General features: G+C 39.4%; 1 protein-coding gene across 4 annotated transcripts in view; it reads right to left on the bottom strand.

Annotated features, from left to right (window-relative positions):
* Positions 1–775: 775 nt before the first annotated feature.
* LOC135207944 (uncharacterized) overlaps positions 776–19,532 on the bottom strand; it is a 72,307-nt gene continuing 53,550 nt past the window's right edge. For 3 of the 4 annotated variants that reach the window (XM_064239923.1, XM_064239920.1, XM_064239922.1), the window contains exons 10-14: positions 6,309–13,474; positions 5,859–6,016; positions 4,945–5,097; positions 4,592–4,720; positions 776–2,491 (exon numbers count right to left, since the gene is read on the bottom strand). In XM_064239923.1, coding sequence (XP_064095993.1) covers positions 1,604–2,491; positions 4,592–4,720; positions 4,945–5,097; positions 5,859–6,016; positions 6,309–13,474 — 8,494 coding nt within the window. In that variant the 3' untranslated portion in view covers positions 776–1,603. The remainder of the gene's footprint in view (positions 2,492–4,591; positions 4,721–4,944; positions 5,098–5,858; positions 6,017–6,308; positions 13,475–19,532) is intronic. The other variant, XM_064239921.1, reaches the window with a different exon arrangement.

Raw genomic sequence — 19,532 nt, 5'->3', positions numbered from 1 at the left:
GTGCAGGAAGCAGGGGCTGAAACTGGTAAAGGCGCTACGTCTACAACAGGGTTATCAACTTCAAACTCGCTAGCGCGAGACCTACTAGAACTCCTAGATGAAGCTTTCCTAACCTCGTCCTTCTCAAGCTTTCTTACACAAGAAGAAAGCGCCTTCCATTCTTCTTCATTCAAATTACCACATTCATTACAAGGGTTAATAAATGAGCAGTCATTCCCCCTACACCTCATGCATACTGTGTGAGGGTCTACCGCAGCTTTCGGTAGCCTCACCTTACAATCGCTAACAGAACAAACTCTGAACATAGTTGATTTCTTAATTTCTAAATCAGACTATGAAATTCCAAGAATAATCAAAAGAATAATCCAAAACCGGTCCACAAATCGCAAATGCCAAGCCAAGGAGCAGGTACTTCACCAAAAGTCCGATGAAACAATCCAGGGCGAAAACGAGTAATAATCCAAAATCGAGAGGTATCGACAACAGATTGTAGTTCCGACACCGGCGACAGAAAAATTATGACTGGAAAGGGGGGATTGGGTTCATACAACCTGCACCCCCAGCGGCGGGTGGGGTAGATCACCTGACCTACCTGTCGCATTTGCCGCGACGTAAGCTAAGTATATATCTGGCAGGAAAGTTCATGTACAAAATACTACTATTTCTTCTCTTATATAAGTCTTTTCTGTTTTCTCAAAGGTTTCATGACCGAGGTCATCTACATTCATTTGTGGCCTAAATCTGTGTTTTCTAGGTTAAAAGGAAAAAAATACACTTTAATGTACTTGAAAGATATACTTTTAAAAATAATGCACCAAAAGACTTGGACAATACATTTCCTAGTTTCTTCCATTATTTCTTAATGTTTACCATAATTTATTTCTCAAAAGCACAATTTCATAAGTGAGAACCACTTTTGAAACATCAAACCACTAAGAATATTGATATCCATTAGCAATAATTTAACTCAGGCAAACTGAAGCAACAACATAACATTTTGGCATTAACTTAACATTTCCTTAAAAGTATATAAAAAAAAGGATACCACAATTTTAACTAACAAAATAATTAAATATCCTTAGCAATAAAGAGATGTACAAAGCTGTTTGCATACTAAATATTGGTTAACTCAGTCCAACCAACTCAACAAAATGGCATTCTTGTTATCTACTACGGATCTTTCCTTGCATTTAAACTTGGCCAATGAAACAATTCAATACAATGCCTAGTGCAAAAGTAATGTAAATGTATCCTTAACATAAGAAAGTAATCTTCAGAACCAAGAATTACTGTGCTACCACTTACCTTCCAGCTCAAACCTAGGTAGTACTAATAAATACCAAGTATAAAGCTACTACAATATTTGAAAACACTATTATCTACTGTACATATTATATATATAAAAAATAAACCTTAAATTGCTAAGCCCTCCTTAGGAAAAACAAATCTTGCATCAAACTTTGTAATCCTTGAACTAGCTTAAAAATGAAAATCCTTTTGGAAAATCAAATCTGACATCAAAATTTGTACTCCTTGGTCTCTCATAAAAATGAAAAATTTCTGACAATGGGGTCAAAATAATTCAAAGAAAGATGACTGCTTTTCATGGCTCATTAGCATGTCCTTGGCAAAACCTATTTACTAAAAGACTAACCTGATCTTCAACATAAGGATCAAAACTAACTCCGATAGCTAAATCCATCCTAACAAGAAACTTGCCCAGATCCCCTTGACCACTGCTAACCACTATGGTTTTTATTTTCCCGTCAGCCTGTGTTCTCAAATCAATACAATAGCATAACTGACCAAGGACTGCTGTGGATGTAACTGAGCCAGAAACACATTCCATTCCTTTTTTAACAGACACAGGGAGAAAGACTTGGGATGCCAAAGGATGAATGTCAGTAAGTTCATCTTCAAGCTTAAAGAGCTCCTGTCTTGATACAATGTCATATTTGCCTAGGTCTATGTAATGTACAAGTGCAGTGTTATCATCGAAAGAGATTAACTTCGCACGCTGCTTGACATCGTTCAAAACACACAGACAGAGCTGGCCTTTCTTAGGGTGCTCCAAGATTCCAAATTCAAGTCCTTCACTTGATAAAGTCTTTGTAATGAATGTTACATGATTGAAATCTTCTTCCTTTTGAACCCACAAGGAAAATGGATTTTCCTCTACATTAACCACAAGTGCTTTATAACACTGAATCACACTAGTTTCATCACTGTCCTCCCCTTCTTCATCAATAATATGTAGAAAACTTTTAGATTTATCAAAAGATCTTTTTGCTCTTGGTACAGATTCCACACTGACTGAAGGAATCGTTTCAGATTCAGATATTCCACTGCATGTGGGATAATCCATCACCAAAGTCTTCTGGGAAACTGGTGTAAGGACTGAGCACACAAAATCTTCAAGAACCTCTTTTCCGCAATATTGGAAGGTCAGCACTTGCTTCCCTTTTCCATCTTCTGCAGTTAAAACCAAAGGCTGAAAGGAAACAAAATCAAAATTGAAGTCCAATGCAGTGAAGTTAATGTGCAAACTTACTACGGTTAAAATATAATCTAATCCCGCTACTCTTTCAACCAGATATGTAAACCATCTAGTGAGGGAGGTTTTCCTCCCACTGCTATGCACCACAGGTGTATAGCAACCACTGGTTTAAGAAGAGTAAGTCCAGATTCAATAGGATCCACAAGGTCAGGATTGTCAATTTCACAAACTCACCCTCTGTCCTATCCATGACTCACCTCCAAAATTATTCATTCTTCCAATGACACTGAAAGGATTGCCAATAACTTTATTCAAAAAAAATAATCAGCTTTTAGTCCACACTGCTGAACCACAATAGCATTATTATAAAAATACTGTTGAAATCACTAGCAGTCACCAGTTCTCAGTTTAATAAAAGTTACCTCACTGATTAACTGGTTTCTGAGGTGTATAAGAATTTCTCCTGATGCTGAAAAACAAGTAACTGGAAAGCACTTTCCAATCTCTTCAATTACAATATTTACGGTACCAGAGCTTTCTGGTGTCATTCCAAAATGTATTTTCCAGAATATTTCCTGCAGTCTTGACAATCTCAACAAAAATTCACCCAATTCAACATTCATTCACCCATGATCAATCTTAAAAAAAAAACCTTAATGCAAACTAGTTTCATAAATTAATATAACCCTAAATTACTTACTGGTTACAAGGAAATAATGTTAAGGATTATTGTAACATATAATGCAAAATTTAATATGAGGAATTACATGCTCATTTTACCATTAAAATTGGGTTTAACAAAATTCACAACTGAATGACTGTGAAAAACAATAATTTTAAATTGTGGAAAGTACTTACTTCTTAGATTTAATTTTATTTTTAATATTTAAAGTGTTTCATCACTGGAGTAAGATTCAACAAAAGTTTTGACTGAATGATTTTAAAGTAATACACAGGATTTAATTCAAGGTAGGTACTTATTGAGCATTTTGATAATTTTTTTTATTTAAGGATTTCATTTATCTTTTATTCAAACAATTTGTTGTCGCTGATCGTAGTATTTTAATTTCAATTTCATAAGGAACAAACGGACTTATTTCTCATATGATACTGCCATATGAAGAGTTGGAGCCACCAGTATAAATTGTTTCATTAGAGCATTTACATCTTTTAAGTATCTTTAATTTAAGTGTTTCTTTGATATCATAGGATCTACTCATAATTCTGTATAGACTTTTTGTAAAGATATTATACATCTCTACTGGAAAATACTTAGGGCATAATCTGGGGAAAGAAGGGGGGTGGGGGGGTTGTCATAGCTGAATTGAAAACTGGAGCAGGATAAAGTAATGTAATCTAACAGCCAAACAGGATGAAATTGAGGGGAATGGATAGAAGTACGTAAAGGGCAGAAATAAATGCACCTGGAGAAAATGGAAAGTAGCAAAGAACCTCCATGTACCATCTACAGCTATAGTAATGTGCATATATACAAAGTTTGGAATACACGAAGATGTAAATTTGTACCTTAACCAAACTACTAAACTGTGAACCATCTGACTAATACAATTTTCTGTACATAAAGGCAACTTAAAAAAAGATAAATGCCCATATATACTGATTTAGAGTGCAATACTAACACTACCAATACGTAATAGTTTTGGCATACCCAACTGTAAAAAGAATTCTTGTTCCACTTAAAAAAATTCTTATTGTAGGATGCAAACACAGTATAGAAGAAAATACCAATATTCTTATTAATTCCCTCATGGTTTTTCAGGAAAAATCTTATAAGCACTTATATAATAAAACAAAATAAGATATATATATAATATATAATTATAGATATAATATAATATATATATATATAGATATATAATTATAGTATATATAATATAAAATAGCATTTTTATAGATTCCTAAAAGAAATGTCCCCTTACTGTTATCACTAAGCAACAAGATCAATCTAAAATGAAAATGAACACTAGAAAAAGTTATAATCACTGACATCAAGTATGACAACAGAGACATGAACATTCAACACACAACCTTCCATGCTAAGACCTAGAAATTTTTCAATAATACAAGACATACCTTCTTAATGAAGGGTTGGATGGATGAATGAATCTGGTCACAGCTCAACACCATTTCCTTGTTCTTAGGTTTCACTTCACAAGTGTAAATGCAAGGAGGATCTAACAGATTTTGAGGAATCTGTTTCAGCTGTAAAAAATACAAAAGTCACGTTATGACTTATTAAGTCTTGATTATTCCTATTTGGATTTTTCAAGTGGTGAGCCTCTGCAGCCTTTGACTCAAAAACAATTTGTTAAGATTAAAACGATGAAGATACAAAAAGGCCAAACAATGACAAAATGAAAACCACAAAAAAAAGACAAAAGTTGAATCGACAAAAACAGCCCCAAATGAAATTCAAAAATGCTTACCTTTTCTTGAGGTACTATTTCCATTTTTCCTTCATCAACAAAATTCACATTTGCATTTCCTCCTTCAACATCTAATATAGTTGCTCGGTACATTGTTTTACCATCTTCAGATTCCACAACGCAACCCATTCCAGGATGAATCTTCTTCAGTTCCTATAAAAACCCATTGTATCAACAAATTTTTGTAAGATTCACCATTTATCAACTGCTTCCAAATTCCAACATAAAGTAAAATATGTTTGCTTCTCAATTTAATTTTTAAATTACACTTTTATCTATGTATTTCCCTTTACTTTCTTTCTAATAAACACAATCTTCTTTAGAAGGTTGAATCTGCCTTCCTGTAAACAGTTCATTCATTATTTTGCATGTCATTTCAAACTTCCGGACCATTATAGATTGTATTAATGGATCAAGATAAGTTTCCCAAACTTTATTTATAATTTCCCTTTTTTTAACCCAAGTTATTATCCAGTAAATAAAGGACCTTTTGCCTACATGGATTCATGATGACAAATGTCACCTCACCCACTGGATTTTCCCCAACCTCTGGTGTTCAGTTCTCTAACACCCCTTCCCCTTCATCTCTGATAAATAACTCAAGACCATGACAATGAATTTATCAGCTTGAATGTGCCAATAAAATTAAAACAAGAAAACAAAACTTTAGGTTAAATCTACGAAATTACTTCAGTCTCTTTCATAGAAAAGGTTTCTTGGAAAGTTTAATTAGTTACATAAATAATGATTGTGTTTTTCTTATGTAAAAGCTAGCCTGCATTCACATATGTAGTACATCTGCACCAGAAACACACTTACCCATAGCACTCCCCAGAATGCCTGGTGTTGTTAAAATATGCTTTCCTTGCATAAGCTAATGAGAAAGTGATCTATTAACAAAAAGCTACACATACCTGTAACTTTAACTGCTCTGCACTACCATGAAGAGACTGCTGAATATTATGGAGCCTTTTTAAATCATTCTTCAAGATAATAGACAAACATCCAGGTGCATGTATGTTCATTATAAAAACCTCTTTTCCACTGACAAGATTTGACTGTAGTGCAAAAGCTGTAAAAATCATTTTGTAAAAAATATCAGTAAAAATAAAAAATAAAAATGTAAGCAAACTTCTTGTAAATACTGTTTGAAAAAAAAAATCTTTTAAGACAAAAAATGAGACATATTAATGAATTAAAACTATGAAATTGTCTCCTGCATTAAAAAAATTTCAATATTAGTACTTTGGAAAGAATGCTAGCTTAAGTAGCTCTAGATGGCCAATTTCATCATGAGATTAGTTCTCAATAGGCAAAGATTTATACCAAATAAAAATGTACACTAGATTTAATAAAATTCTTACCTCTCCCTCTATCCTCAAGGTCATGGGGCACAACTTTAGATGTCTCCGGCTCTAATCTAAAACAATCCAGGAGGCACTTCATTGATTCTGGTTCAACTTTCAAACCGGGACCCAAACACCCAGGTGTTTTGCTCGACTGGAGCTCGGAAACTGCAGTCTCACTTGGTGGTGTATCCAACCAACGGCTGTCTAAAGTCTCTAAACTACGTGCACACAGTTCCACATGCTTTTTAACAGTGCTTCCATCTACACAAGCGCCATACTGCTGTGCCTTCCTCTCATCATAATCTGTTCCACTTACAAGCAGCTCAGGGCCATCGGAAGTTAACCTCACCTCAGTGGCCATCTTGTTTATTTCATCAGCAGAGTTCCAATCAGAGATACTTCCTCCGGTTATCTGCTCCTCTTCTGAACTCTTTTCTACACAAGGTAATTCCCTTTGCTCATAAACACTTTCAGCATCTTTCATGCTAACACTCAAAATGTGACTTGAAACTTCCACATCATCTGTTTGCTTCAAGTTTTTCTCATCTTCAATAAAGTGTGATGATTCCTGTGATGTACCGACTTCCACGAATTCAACAACTTCTATTAATTTAGCATCATCATCTGGGTATTTACATGAATCTAATTCCTGCTGCTGAATCTCCCATTCATTTTTTTCAAAACTACAATTACTTTCCTCATGTTCATTAGAAGTTTCTTCTGCCAATTGTATTTCTACCAATTCACTGAGACTCTGTACCACATCATTGGCAGGTGCTATACCATAAGCATTCTGTTCCTCAGCAGCTTCATACTCTGTCCCGATTCTTGGACTCTCACTATAAAAAATACCACAAGTTTCTTCTGATTCAAGGAAGAACTCGGCAATTTCCGATTTTCCAGTGATCTCTACTATCAGCTCTGCTGGATTTGTGGGAGGTGTTCCCTGTTTACAATGATCGTAGTCAAGTTTCAGAGACTGATGGCTAAAGTCAAATGACTCTGCAACTGCCTGGAATTCAACAAGATATTGTTCATCTGGATAGGACTCATTAAGGCTCTCCTCTACATTAGGTTTGTCAGTATAACTACACTTGAATTCAGTAACTTCCATGCACTTATCAAGAGAAGTACATAACCTATCTATCTTAAAATCATCGGGTTTCTCTTCACTATCTAAAAGTAACTGATGTTCTTGCCCTTGATTATTGGCATAATTTTGCAAGTCAAGATTCAAATCAAAACTTTTTTCATTACAACTATGCTCAAACTGTTCACGCTTTTCAAGCAACAATGGGTCTTCAAAAGGAACTGTTGGGAAAAATATACAGTCTTCATTTTTCACAGATCTTCCCTTTAGAGCCTCATTCTCTTCATTGATATAGTAATCCTTTCTTCCAGATACTTCCTCTACGTGTTTTGTTTCCCCACTAGAGTTCTCAGCTGGAATTTCCCTGAAATCAACTAGTGCATATTCAGTGTTTTTGGTTGCTATGATTTTTGAAAGGCCATCTCCTGATAAGGGTGATTGCACACCTAGTTCACTTAAGGCTTCCTGGAAGTTTGTATCTGTATGTTCCCTGTCTATGACGAAATGTTCATTTATACAACTATCATTCTCTTCCGAGACTGAACTAGGTTCCATGGCAAAAATCTGGCTCGCTAATATATCTGATATACAATTATCCTCTGTGGGGTTACTACTTGGAAACTCTATCAAATTTTCATCATCCTCTCTGGGGTTATTACTTGAAAACTCAATTAAATTTTCATGAACTTCACTTCCTTCAGAAGGCTTTATTTCAATGGTGTCTTTTACAATTTCAGTGTCTCTTTCAGTCTCATCTGCATCACAATCATTAATAAAACTTTGGTGCTGTTGATACAGTGAAACTTCAACAGCATTTTCCTGGACACCTGTTCCTCCTGAATCCAAGGACACCAAATGTTGCAATCCATCACCGTTACTACTTGGAATCTCAGCAATGCCTTGACAGTCTTGGTTTTCTAGTGATCCCACTCCCTTTGATAAATCATCCAAGTCTTGAACGATTACTTTATCTAAAACATTAATACCATCGTCAGAGAGTGACAGTGACACTTTCACCTCATCTTCTATGCCCAACTGACAATATTCTCCAATATTTTTGCTGGGGTAACAATGAATAGCCTGCATGGGTAGGTGAAAGACCGACTGACTTATGTCCTCTGGAATCTTCCAAAGACTATCCCTCTTCACGAAGTCTTCATTTCCATAATCAACATAATGAACCCTAACAGGACAATCACCATCAAGTAACTCTCTTATGACAACCCTATATAACCTTCCATCTTCTGTGTATGGGCACAAACACACACTTCCTATAAAAGCATGTTCTATGGGTTCTAAAGTATGGATATCTAATTCATTCAGCATTTTCATTATGCTATTGAGAGCAGGCAGGTGAGTGCTAGCTTGCAGCCACAATGAACCATTACTCTCAATATGGCTAACAACTGCATCAAAGGTTACGTCATATTCAATGCAATTTTGAGGTAAAAGGACCAACGTTCTACATGTTACTTCTGAGATACCAGGTTCAGCAACAGCTGCAGTTTCCTCATCTTGGTATGCAAGATTACCTAAACTAACATCAATGGAAGTACCTTCAACCTTTATTATGCTACTGGTATGAAAATCATCCTCAGAGTAGGTAGGCAAAATAGAGATACTATCACTGGGTAATTCTATGGCTATATTTGAATCAGTTTTCTCCTCTGCTTGCATTTCTTCCACAGCACTATTTGTCATGTCAACTTTAAGTGGGTCTAAACATGGCACTTCGAGGCTAGCATTTCTCTCTGGCACTTCGAGGCTAGCATTTCTATCCAAGCTCAAGCTCATCATTCTTAAAATATCTCTTTCCTCACTATGGAGTTCTTGTACAATAAGATTACCATCACCTTCCTCATCTGACAAAAGACAAAGACACACTTCACTCTTTATATCTATAATCAGTTGGTTATGATACTCTGACCAGTTTTCTCTGATAAGTTTGCTGAAATAACAATGAACAGCTTGTGCTGGAATATTTTTAAAACACTCTGGTAATTTCCGCAATTCTTCCATTTTTACATACTCTTCATATCCATAATCTAAGAAATGGACTACAACAAAATTTTCATCATCTATCAGCTTTTTCACATGAGCCCTATACAACCTCCTGTCTGTGGTATATGTACAGACACACACAACTCCAACATCGACAGACCCGTCAGTGAAAGCCTCCAGAGAGCTCTCTGCCAATTCATTTAATTTAGTCATCATATCATGGAGGGTTGGTAACTCATCCAAAGGCTGCAACCACAAACTGCCATTATTTTCAATATGACAGATAACAGCTTTGAAACGCTTTCCATACCTTTCTACATTGCTGGGTGTAGTCATTACCTCATTACATGAACTAGACACATCAAATTTGTCACCTACATAAACAGTTTCCATGTCCTTCAAGGCAAAATGCTGAACAGGAACTTGATCAAAAGCAGCAGACAATTCTGTTCCAATATGACAATCATCTCCCTCCATATCTTGTATGGCATTTGCACATTCCAACCCTGGTATCAATGGGCTTTCATCTTGGTTTACTGTAACTAAGCATTTCTCAGAGTCTTCATCACTAAAAATATCAGTTTCTGGTTTCACTACTGATCTTGCTGTTCTGTTACTCTCAAGATCGAAGACTTCCAAGCCAGGTGCACTGCATAAGCCACTCTTCTCTTTCTGATGAACAGGAAACTTTCCAAGAATGTTGCTTTCAACCATGGTAGGTTCTGGTTCAATTTCTGTAACATCTGGAACATCACTTGCTGATGACCTCTGAGTCACGACTGATGCTGTGCATTGCTCATCAATATACTCTTGTGACTCACAAGTGTTTCTGGAAGTCTTTACAATTTCATCATCAATACCATTAGGTTCTTTTAATTCCTGTTTGGCCCGTTCTAAAATCCCATCTGGTTCTTCAAATCCCTTTTCCTGATTAACTCCGGGAATCACTTCAAGGAAATCAGAGAGCACACTCACACCATTGCAGCCACAAACATCATCAAGAACAATAATATTTTTATCATCTTTAACCTCCTCATGTACAGAAACTTCCAAAACTTGATTCAGTAATGACTGTGCATCACCTTGCTTCATCTCCTTTTTGAAATAGCACTGTACTGCCTGTCTGGGCAAACTTCGATAACAATCGGGAATCTCATAAAGATCTGTTATGGGCACTTGCTCACGATTACCATAATCTATAAAATGTACCACAGCAATTGACATATCATCGTCTATCTCCTGTACTATGCATCTGTAATACATTCCATCAATACTATATTGCGAGACACACACACTTTCAAGAACAGGGCGTGTATGTAAAGTTAAAGGTGGACTTTCATTCAATTTTTTCATCTCCGCCTCTAAATCTTCAAGTTTATCAGCATACTGAATCCAAATTGAATCATGTTCTACATGACAAACATATGCTTTAAATGTTTCATTAAATCTAATTGGTAACCAAGATGGACATGCCAATGTAGCATCATCAACTGGACACACTGCAGGTTTGACAGAATCAATTTTGTTTTCAAATCCAGCTTCATAGTCACTCAATTTTTCACCTTTTTCATTACTTTCAACATGCAAAGACTGTTTTTGTTCTAAAAAAATTTCTTTTCCATCTAATGTGCAACTTAACAAAATATTTCTGTTGTCATCTTCATAGTTCTCTTTCAGTGACAGAACCACCTCTTGATTTAACAGTTCATCTAAGGATTGTATTGTCATTGGCCTAGAAGCTTCCTTTTTCTTGCTCAAGTGACACTGTATAGCTTGCCTTGGTAAGGCGAGGAAGGCACTGGACAAGGGAAACAAATGTTCCACCTCTGCATGGCTATTATTACCATGATCAACGTAGTGAACAGTAACACCAACTTCATCACCAACTTCCCTAACAACGGCCCTGTAAAGCCTTCCATCATCAGCAGAGCGACAAGCGTACAAACAATTAATTTCAGGAGCATGTGTTAGTGGTGATAATGCACAATCGTTCAATTTTTCCTCCATCTCCTCTAAATCTGTGGACTTATCAGAAAGTTGAATCCAGAGAGAATCATTATCAACATGAGATACATAAGCAGTAATTTCACTGTCGTATGTCAATGATAAGAAAGGAACAGAAGACTCGAGAATGTTGACATTAACTTCAGCTGTTTCTGACAGTACACTTTCAGCCATCTCTGACCGTACACTAACGTCAATTTCTAATTCAGAGGCAATATGAGACAAAATATCAACTCCACCAATGGCTAATCTGACAATCACATTTTCCTTCTCATTTTCTGTTCCCTCAACTAACATCAATGTGCACTCTTGTTCTACAAAAGCCTCTAGGTGAGTTTGGGTATTCTGAGACCACTTGTTCCTTATGTCCTTCCTGAAGCTACAGCATATGGCTTGCCTGGGGATAGCAGTAAACTCTTCTGGCAGGAGAGCCAAGTTCTCAATTTGTACATGGTCGACATTGCCATAATCAACATACTGCACCAAAGCAGTGTCTTTTGTGGGTAAGACCTCCTTTATTTCTGCTCTATAAAACCTTCCATCTTCTGCAAACTGACATAAACATGGCACTCCAGGTACAGTACGAGAGAGAGTTCTTTTACAGGGGCTTCCAATGTCATTCAATTTTTCCATTACTTCTTCAAGAACTGCTGTATTAGCAGTCAACTGTACCCAAAATATTCCATCAGTATCAACATGACATATATAAGCTGTAATTTCAGACACATAATTTATCTTTAAATATGGAATATGACAGACATCACAATTCTCATTGATCTGGTTTACTTGTGGTATATTCCCACTTGATAAAGTTTCTAGATGCATTTGTTCTTTTTGAATTTTGGACAATATATCTACATCCTTTACAGTAAGGCTCTTCATAACAAAAAAGTCTTCATCTTGCAACTCTTTAGTCAGGGAAACTTTCAACTCTTCAGACAAAATTTCTTCAAGCTTTTGATGAAGCACATCTAAGGACTTTTCTCTCAAGATTTTACTGAAATAACAATGGATTGCTTGACACGGTAGATCCAGAAATCTAGTTGGAATCAAACGTATGTCACACACTTTTACTTCACTGCTATTGCCATAATCTACATAATGAACTATAGCGCAATCTGTATTGTGAAACTCTTTCACAACAGCTCTGTAATACCTTTCGTCTTCGGCATACACACACAAACAAGGTCTACCAATTTCTGGAGTGGCATTCATCACTTTAAGCAAATCCGTGTCGGATTCATTTATAGCTTGCATCAATTTGTCAAGAGAAGGAATTTGTTGAGAGCTTTGGATCCAAAAGGATCCATCATCTTCAATACTAGTAATAACAGCATCAAACACATTATCACACATGACTTGTGCTGGAGGAATACTGGGAATCTTCTTGAAATAACCATTTAGTGAGTTTTGGTTATCAGACCAATTATCATCACTAGGGAGAGGTTTTTCCATGAAACTGTCATCACTGGGGAGAGCTTTTCCCATGAAACTGTCATCTTCAGCTTTGTTACAATTTTTAACGCTTACCATTTCCTTTGCAGGTTTCCAACTGAACTTCTTTTCTTGGTTTTTCACTTCTCCAAAGGATCTGCTGGGATGCTTATATACATTTTCAACTACATTTTGCACGGTAGCATGAGAACTCTTGGTTTTCAGTGGTGTATCCTGGGTTGCACTTTGTTTTCTGCTTCTAAAGAGTCCAAACTCCCGGTTTCTCACAGGCTTCACAAATGAAGTCTCCTCACTCTGTGTACTTGATGTGCTAGAGGTCTTTGTCTCCCTCCACTGACTGTTGTAAGTTCTATTATCATTAGAGCCATCTCTCCACCTCTCGCTAGCAGAGGCTGCATGGTACCGATGACTTTTATTTCTAATAGGTCCAGATGCAGATTTACATTGCCTACTTAGAGACTCCCACTTCGTCTCCTCTGGTTTTCTGTCAGATTTCTCTGCACTAGTGCCTGGATCAATTTCAGAACTCCTAGTCAGTTCTTGGAGAAATGAGCAAACTGAAGCATTGCGTTCAGATGTTTCTTCTTTGCAACATTTTGATGCTTCCTCTTTTGAAAATGTATTTCCTGATCTGGAGAAAAAATTATATTTGCATTCAGTGAAGCTTTCATTTTTCTTAATAGCTAAACAAACCAACATTCCTTATAATTTGACAGCTTCAATATGATATGCAGTGTCTATTAAAAGGTTATAATTCAGTACAATTATGTGACATTTGGTACCAAGTCTATCTTTACAAATATCACAGTAAGAGCAACACCTAAGATCATACGTGCATTGCAGTACCTGAACCAACCAATTCTTCTACACCTGGTTCAAAATGTCTTCTTCAATCATGAAAAGCATAGTTTTTGGATAGTTGTATCATTATTGGTAAAATTTAAAAACACTCCAGTTTATAACAATTGGTACCATATGATGTCATTTATTACCAACTGGAACAGGAGTTCTTAAACTGATGCAAAATTTCAAAATGCAATTAATTTATAAATATTTGAATTTACACTTTGGTTCCACCTTGGTAAATTGTGAAATATGACAAATTTTTAACTACTAATTTGTATTTTTCATAACTTACAAACCTGAGGTCTTAACATTAGGATAAATACTCAGCGCCAGCTGGAAACCGGTAAAGTTTAAAATAATTGTGTACGCAAGGGACTATTGGCATCTGTGCTTAGTCACGAGACATGTGGAGCCACCCACATACCCCTCATTAACTCGTCACCCCGTTAGTTATTCTTCCAACCCAGGTTAGTTGGTAGAGGGGTGGTTAGAGGTGGGCCTTTGTATGTTAAGACCTCAGGTTTGTAAGTTATGAAAAATACAGTGTTAAAAATTTGTTATTTGTTCATATACAAAACAAACCTTCGGTCTTAAAATTAGGATAGACTTACTCTTGGTGGGAGGTAAGTACTATTAACCAACTGGGAGTTTGCCACCTTTGAGCAGTTTTCTGAATACTAGAATTCTACAAAACAACTGACCAATATTTCTGAATCTAAGACATATATGAATATCATAGAGTCAGACTTCTGGGTTTTTACACAAAGTCATAGTTCATTGCATCCGAGGAAGACAAGAAGATCTGTTCTCCTAACAAACCAATTCATCCACTCATGTAGGTTTATCATCATTCCTCTCCCCCTTGCTAAAGAGAGGAATGTCCTGCTACTGATAGGTATCTTACTGATACTAACCCTAACAGTATGGCCACTTCACTCGTCTGTTCCAGCTTATGATGGTACTCTATTCTTACTGCCCTAAGTAAAGAAGGAGACAAATTTGAAAAGGAAAGAGGCCAGTTAACTCCTCCATTTCACATTCATACCATCATCTTAGACAAGATACCAACTGACCCGCCATGGGTACTGAATGAGTTACACCATTTGTTGAGCAGCCACCAATGGACCCAAGGAAATTGTGTCCAAGGACCTCTGGGCAACCTTACATATATATATATACAGGAAATTGAAAGTGGTTTTCATAACAAAGAACCCACTCACAAATTTCAATGAACAGACAGACACCACCTTAAAATTGCTCAATTTTGAACTTCGATACAGTCACAGACCAACCGTCAAGATCTTTTCTCTTCTGTATAACCTCATTGGTACAACTTGACAAACAAGGAGTAGGCTTGACCGATCGCCTGTTTGGCCTGTTCCTTTACGTCTACCACCTTAATGTTCTAGGTGACGTAGTTCTTTCTATAACCACAGAGTACTTTGACAAGTCAAAGCCGGCCCTGCTGAAGGTCCCTCACACATACTCACACCGTACTGAGCATGACTAAGAAATGTATCTGTCATCATGACCTGTGCTGCATTGACTCTCAATCTCGGATTCCGGGGCCAATTGGAACTGATGTTCCCAACTACTTTTGAGTCTACGTCAAAACCCTGGTTATTGAGTACTCCCACTCTACCAAGGTCAGAGGAAGAACCCCATCCATGGTCAGTTTCCTGTAACGTGACTGATGTATGTGCCCGGTGGTAGTCCGTCAAGGCTACTCTGATACAGAGTATGTTATCACTTATCAGATCGGAGTTCTTAAGTGCCCCATCCAGTTCACTGCTCCTGATTCATCTGAAGATTAGTCAGTGTGAAGCGATATTCACATGGCCAATCACCAGTCCAATGTATATCACCATGCATGTAAACATGTAATTACAGAGATTCTTCCCTCTGTTCTGACAACCTCTCCACCAGATCATTGTCTACCGACTGAATGCCTTTAATGGACAGAAATGTCCACTATACAGGCAGTCACAGCCAAAGTCATTCTGTATATATGAGCTAACGACCTTTGGAGTCTTGTTAGGTCCGAGGTGACACTTTACACCCAAAAACTGAGAACTATTAGTTCGAAAGGGGATACTGGTCAACCTCTAGACCTTGAGATATCAATTCTACCTATCGGTGGTGCCTCTTCCCCACGAGAACCTGGTAGCAATGATTGTGCTACGATAAACTTTATCAGTCACTCATCCTGGGTCCTCCTTAACTACTGGAACCCATCCTTCCGTTCAGGACATGGCAGAACAGGTAGAACCTAGAGTTTACGTAACCTCCAGGTTGTTCCCAGTATCGCAAATGGAATCCTCAGGCTCCTCAAAGGTGAAACCCGAGACAGCTATTACATGGTTTTTCCATTATACGAGTTCCTCTCCGGACGAGTGGTTTGTGCACTCAGCTGCCAAACCGGTGGTCCGAGGCCCTACTCCTATCTCGGCCAACGCGGAATCAGAGAACTTATTTGAGTAGCCCAGAACCAGAAAGTAATAAGTGCCGTTTTTTAAAAATCGAGTAATTGCGAGTTAAAGTTAAAATATCGTAGCTCAGTAACTATAATAGGTATTAACATGGGGTTTGTTGCATTTTAAAGCTAAATACCATAGTTTTTTGTGTGTGTCAGATTTGTAAGATTTTAGGAAAATACCAAAAAATACAAATATCAAAAATGATACAAACCAACAACAATATCAATGGAAATCCATCATAAAACGGTTCTAAATCATGTAAATACACAGAAAACATTTCAAAATGGCAATTTGTCGAAAATTGCATTTTTCCTAACTATACAAACCTGAGGTCCTTTACACATAGTCCCACCTCATGCCACCCCTCACTCTGCGATTTTCCTGGGCCTAAAGCAAAAGTGATTCTTCACCTCCCAGTCGCGTGGCGCGCGCACTGTCAGACAAGCTGTTAACTACCGAACTCCCTTGTTCAAAGCTTACGACCGTTCCAGCTGCTGCTAGTTACCTTCCTATTGTAAAGGACCTCAGGTTTGTATAGTTAGGAAAAATGCAATTTTCGACAAATTGCCACTTGTTCTCATATGTAATACAAACCATCGGTCCTTTATAATAGGAAGACTCACTTCTTGGTGGGAGGAATCTGAGTCTCAAGACCAGACTGGTGTTCGCCCAACCTTGGATTCCCTCACTGGTCGTAAGAACAGAGGGAGGGATCCTAGCCTCTGCCCAATTGATCAGGGTATGTACCTCAAGACCAACGGTCAGACCTCTGGACCCAAGTAATAAGAGGGAAGAGGGAGGCAAGCGTACCTCTTAAAACTAGCAAGCAAGAACTTGTTCCTATTGCAAGAGGCAATATAGAGTCGAGTTTGTCTCTTGTTGGCTTCCACTTCCCCTCCCCCTTGTTGGGGGAAGTGGTGGATATTTACTCCTATCCCTAATGAAAAGGATAGGATGGGGCTCGGTCGAGTAGCTTACCTGCATCTCATCCTGCTCCAGCGAAGTGACGACCGCATCCCACTGCCTACAGATAGAGGGGAGAAAAAGATGGGGAAGAGAAGCCAGTCACACACTCATTCACTCATCCATTCATGCAGTCACACCAGGATTCGATGCTGTTCTGTCCGCTCGGGTGCTGGGTAAGCTACACAACTTGTTGAGCAGCCACCACGGGTCCCAAGTAAAAAAGTGTCCAAGGACCTGTGGGCAATATCCCAAAGGTAGGAGGAGGTGAAGGTGGTCTGGTTAGACCAGACACCTGCCTTCAGGACCTGCGCCACGGAGAAGTTCTTGCGGAACGCAAGGGAAGGACCAATGCCTCTGACTTCGTGGGCTCTCGGACGAAGGGTACAGATGTCGTTGCTACCATCAGCTTCGTACGCCCTCCTGATTACCTCACGTAGCCAGAAAGAAAGTGTGTTCTTGGATACTTCTTTCTTGGTCACGCCGGTGCTAACGAAGAGGCGTCGACATTCAGGCCTGAGGTGCCGAGTTCTCTTCAGATAGCGCTGTAGAGCCCTCACAGGACAAAGCAGCATCTCATCCGTATCGTTGTCAGTGAAATCCATTATGGAGGGGATTGAGAAAGACTCGAACCGATCGTCTGAGATCGACGGATTCTGAGTCTTGGCTACGAAGTTTGGGACAAAATCGAGCGTCACAGATCCCCATCCCCTGGTATGTTTAATGTCGAAAGAAAGACCATGAAGTTCCCCTACTCTCTTCACCGATGCCAGGCCCAGCAAGAAGAGGGTCTTGAGGGTCAGATCCCTGTCTGACGACTCTCGGAGTGGCTCGAAGGGTCTTCGAGTCAGGCTCCTAAGGACGAGAGTCACATCCCACCCCGGGGGCCTGAGTTCCCTGGGTGGGCAAGACCTCTCAAAGCTCCTCATAAGCAAGGAGATCTCGAACGAGTCAGAGATATCCACTCCCCTCAGTTTCAGGACCAGGACCAGGGCGGGTCTATATACTTTGACTGTGGGGACGGAGAGGAGCTTGTCTCGGCGAAGAAAACCGAGGAAATCTGCTACCTGCTGAAGAGTGGCTCTGAGAGGAGATAAGACCCCGTCTACAACACCAACCACAGAAGACGGCCCACTTTCCCTGGTACACAGCTGCAGAGGACTGTCTGACGTGTCCAGCCATCTCTGTTGCTGCGCTACGAGAAAAGCCTCTCCTGATCACCTCACGTAGCCAGAAAGAAAGCGTGTTCTTGGATACTTCTTTCTTGGTAACCCCAGTGCTAACGAAGAGGCGTCGACACTCAGGCCCGAGGTGTCGAGTTCTCTTCAGATAGCGCCGTAGCGCCCTCACAGGACAAAGCAGCATCTCATCCGCATCATTATCGGTGAAGTCCAAAAGAGAGGGGATCGTGAAAGACTCGAACCTGTCGTCAGGGATCGACGGATTCTGAGTCTTAGCTACGAAGTTCGGGACGAAATCGAGCGTCACAGATCCCCAGCCTCTGGTGTGTTTAACATCGAAAGACAGACCATGTAGTTCCCCTACTCTCTTCGCCGATGCCAGGGCCAGCAAGAAGAGGGTCTTGAGGGTCAGATCCCTGTCTGACGACTCTCGGAAAGGCTCGAAGGGTCTTCGAGTCAAACTCCTAAGGACGAGAGTCACATCCCATGCAGGGGGCCTGAGTTCCCTGGGTGAACAAGACCTTTCGAAGCTCCTCATGAGCAAGGAAATCTCGAACGAATTCGAGATATCCAGTCCCCTCAGTTTCAGGGCCAGGGCGGCTCTGTATCCCTTGACTGTGGGTACTGAGAGGAGCTTTTCTCGGCGAAGAAACACGAGGAAATCCGCTACCTGCTGAAGAGTGGCTCTGAGAGGAGACAGACCCCGTCTACGACACCAACCACAGAAGACGGCCCACTTCCCTGGTACACAGCTGCAGAGGACTGTCAGACGTGTCCAGCCATCTCTGTTGCTGCGCTACGAGAAAAGCCTCTCGTTCGCAAGAGATGGTGGATAACAGCCAGCCGTGAAGTTGAAGGGACTGGACTGCTTGGTGGTACCGTTCTACGTGTGGCTGGGCTAGAAGGTTGTGCCAATGGGGTAGCTCTCTTGGTGCTTCTGCAAGAAGAGCCAGCAGGTCCGGATACCAAACGGCCTGAGGTTGTTTGGGAGCCACCAGGATCATCCTGAGATTCGGGGTGGTCAGCGCTCAGCTGATCACTTTCCGAATCAGACAGAAGGGAGGAAAGGCGTAGACGAAGAGGTTGTCCCAGGGGTGTTGGAGAGCGTCCTCTGCAGCTGCCCATGGGTCCGGCACGGCTGAAAAGAAAACCTGCAGTTTTCTGTTGTGCCGGGTAGCGAACAGGTCTACGACCGGTCACCCCCACAGGTTGAAGAGCCTTT

This window comes from Macrobrachium nipponense, chromosome 34, assembly GCF_015104395.2.
Source record: "Macrobrachium nipponense isolate FS-2020 chromosome 34, ASM1510439v2, whole genome shotgun sequence".
In the NCBI taxonomy this organism is placed as follows: domain Eukaryota; kingdom Metazoa; phylum Arthropoda; class Malacostraca; order Decapoda; family Palaemonidae; genus Macrobrachium; species Macrobrachium nipponense.
Note: the sequence above shows the minus strand (reverse complement) of the source record. Positions and strands in the feature narration are given on the sequence as shown.